The sequence below is a fragment of the Rhagoletis zephyria genome, unplaced genomic scaffold (genome assembly GCF_001687245.7).
Source record: "Rhagoletis zephyria isolate East Lansing unplaced genomic scaffold, Rhagoletis_zephyria_1.1 Rzeph_scaffold_24448, whole genome shotgun sequence".
Lineage (NCBI taxonomy): Eukaryota > Metazoa > Arthropoda > Insecta > Diptera > Tephritidae > Rhagoletis > Rhagoletis zephyria.
The window spans coordinates 3,407-6,255 of NW_016181506.1; the positions used below are offsets into that span (position 1 = coordinate 3,407).

General features: G+C 39.5%; 1 protein-coding gene across 2 annotated transcripts; it reads left to right on the forward strand.

Moving 5' to 3' along the window:
• The first annotated feature begins 1,075 nt into the window (after positions 1-1,075).
• Positions 1,076-2,821, forward strand: LOC108381934 (UDP-glucuronosyltransferase 2B14-like). Of its 2 annotated transcripts, XM_017638331.1 has the most exons (4): positions 1,076-1,433; positions 1,512-1,608; positions 1,676-2,134; positions 2,282-2,821. In XM_017638331.1, exons 1-4 carry the CDS (start codon positions 1,389-1,391, stop codon positions 2,779-2,781), a joined length of 1,101 nt encoding a protein of 366 aa, XP_017493820.1. In that variant the 5' UTR covers positions 1,076-1,388; the 3' UTR covers positions 2,782-2,821. The 2 variants fall into 2 exon arrangements, with proteins under 2 accessions (XP_017493820.1, XP_017493819.1); XM_017638330.1 differs by having other exon boundaries at positions 1,676-2,821.
• The last annotated feature ends 28 nt before the right edge of the window (positions 2,822-2,849 follow it).

The following is a 2,849-nucleotide window of genomic DNA, read 5'->3' on the forward strand; positions in this document are numbered from 1 at the left end:
ACCTTTTTCAAAACAGAAATGCACTCGAAGTTTTTCCTTTGACAGCCTGGTGCAAACAACTGTTAGAAAAATTCCTTTTCCATTTTTAGATTTTGCCCAGACTAGAGATCGAACTTGGGTACCACCAAGCTGTAGTACGCACTTATAACTACCAAAACCATGATAATAATAATTATGAAGCAAATAGGCATTTACTCTCGCCCTAACCTTCTATTTACTAATGAGAATGGGTACTCTACGATGAGAGTGAGGATAAGAGTTGACTACTATTCTCATAGGAATTATTGCATCGATTACGAGTTCACTACTATTTAATAAAATTGTTTTCTCTTAAATATTATGCTCACTTAGTGTTCAAAAATTTGCGTTGGCCTTTTGGTACTGGTTACATTAGTGGCTCAGGCAGCCATCACTGATGGCGCAAGAATACTCGCAGTCTTCGCAAATCCAGTCAAAAGTCACTTCCAGATGCATCGGGCATTGATTAGCGAGTTAATAAAACATGGCCATGAGGTAAACTAACTAGTCTCTTGATGGAAAATCAAATATGCACCATGTACATATACATATATTTCCTTAAACAAACATTAGGTCACCATGATAACCGCGTACACACTTGAGCCACTCAAATTAGGCAGCAACTACACTGAGATACTGATCGAACCCGTATACGATGCCTGGAAGGCTGGTAAGATTCTATGACCGATACAACCTTGTATGATCTTAAAATGTTTAGTACTCTTTCGCCTTTAAAGCTAACGAGCATCACGGTACAAATTCACTTTATGAAATGGACATGAAGCCAGCTTTTCTTATGAAAATGATGGAAGCCCNTTTCTGGTCTGCTTCTTGATGTTAGTGCACTAATGAAGGGACCTACAACTTTTTGCCGCCTCCTAATGACAGTGAATTTTAAGGGAACCTTTTTCAAAACAGAAATGCACTCGAAGTTTTTCCTTTGACAGCCTGGTGCAAACAACTGTTAGAAAAATTCCTTTTCCATTTTTAGATTTTGCCCAGACTAGAGATCGAACTTGGGTACCACCAAGCTGTAGTACGCACTTATAACTACCAAAACCATGATAATAATAATTATGAAGCAAATAGGCATTTACTCTCGCCCTAACCTTCTATTTACTAATGAGAATGGGTACTCTACGATGAGAGTGAGGATAAGAGTTGACTACTATTCTCATAGGAATTATTGCATCGATTACGAGTTCACTACTATTTAATAAAATTGTTTTCTCTTAAATATTATGCTCACTTAGTGTTCAAAAATTTGCGTTGGCCTTTTGGTACTGGTTACATTAGTGGCTCAGGCAGCCATCACTGATGGCGCAAGAATACTCGCAGTCTTCGCAAATCCAGTCAAAAGTCACTTCCAGATGCATCGGGCATTGATTAGCGAGTTAATAAAACATGGCCATGAGGTAAACTAACTAGTCTCTTGATGGAAAATCAAATATGCACCATGTACATATACATATATTTCCTTAAACAAACATTAGGTCACCATGATAACCGCGTACACACTTGAGCCACTCAAATTAGGCAGCAACTACACTGAGATACTGATCGAACCCGTATACGATGCCTGGAAGGCTGGTAAGATTCTATGACCGATACAACCTTGTATGATCTTAAAATGTTTAGTACTCTTTCGCATTCGAAGCTAACGAGCATCACGGTACAAATTCACTTTATGAAATGGACATGAAGCCAGCTTTTCTTATGAAAATGATGGAAGCCCAGGGCGTGGCGACCACCGAACATGCTCTAAAGCAAGCAAAAGTACAGGCTATAATTAATGCCAAACAAACCGAGGGTGTCTACGATTTACTACTAGCGGAACAATTTCGACAAGATGCCTTCCTTGCCTTGGCTCACGTCTATAAAATACCCGTGGTCTGCTCTGCTACATTTGCCAAGCAGCTCTATATGAGTCAAATGTTCGGCCTAATTACGCCTTGGTCGTATGTGAGTTCGAATTGTCTACCACTGCGCGACCGCATGAATTTTTGGCAAAGAATTTATAATACCTATGCCGCAATTGAGATGGATTTTCATCGTGAATTCAGTTACTTTCCAAAAATGGATGCGCTGGTGGAGAAATATTTCGGACATTTGCCAAGTAAGGACTTTTTAGTGTTTAATAAGAATGACTGTGAAATTACTTACTGTTATGTAATTGTGGTCAGCATTAGCCATAAATTATATTACTATAAACTTACATACAGATTTAGTGTATTTTTATCTAATCTGCACTACTTTTTCACAGTTCAATTCCCCAGTGTTTCAGCTATGCAGAGGAATCTCTCGGCCATGTTCATCAACAACTACACACCTTTGGCAGCGGCTACACCGACTATCGACAGCATCGTTAATGTCGGTGGCATACATATCTATCCACCAAAGCCACTTCCTGCCGACTTGCAGAAATTCTTAGATGAGGCCAAGGATGGCGCCATTTACTTCAGCTTTGGCACACAAGTACAGGCCAAGGACATGCCGCTAGAAAAGTTGCACTTATTCCTAGACGTCTTTCGGCAGCTAAAACAACGCGTCTTGTGGAAATTCGAAAACGACAGCATACCAAATTTACCCGCCAATGTTTTAATTAAAAAGTGGCTGCCACAAAATGATATCTTAGCTCACCCTAATGTGCGTGTCTTTATCACTCACGGTGGGCTCTTTGGCACACAAGAAGCCGTTTATCATGGCGTACCGGTGTTAGGGATGCCGTTCTTCTTCGATCAGGTGAATATGTTGTTAAATTAAAAATGCTCCGAATTAAATACTACATAAATTTTGATTTGTGGCTAAATAAATTATGTAACTCTCTTCTT

Excerpts from the sequence above, each read along its gene's own strand:
- LOC108381934 (XM_017638330.1), top strand. The coding sequence starts at position 1,389 with ATGCATCGGGCATTGATTAGCGAGTTAATAAAACATGGCCATGAG. Across the intron at positions 1,434-1,511 it reads TAATAAAACATGGCCATGAG|GTCACCATGATAACCGCGTA; the intron begins GTAAACTAACTA and ends AACAAACATTAG. Across the intron at positions 1,609-1,675 it reads ATACGATGCCTGGAAGGCTG|CTAACGAGCATCACGGTACA; the intron begins GTAAGATTCTAT and ends TCGCATTCGAAG.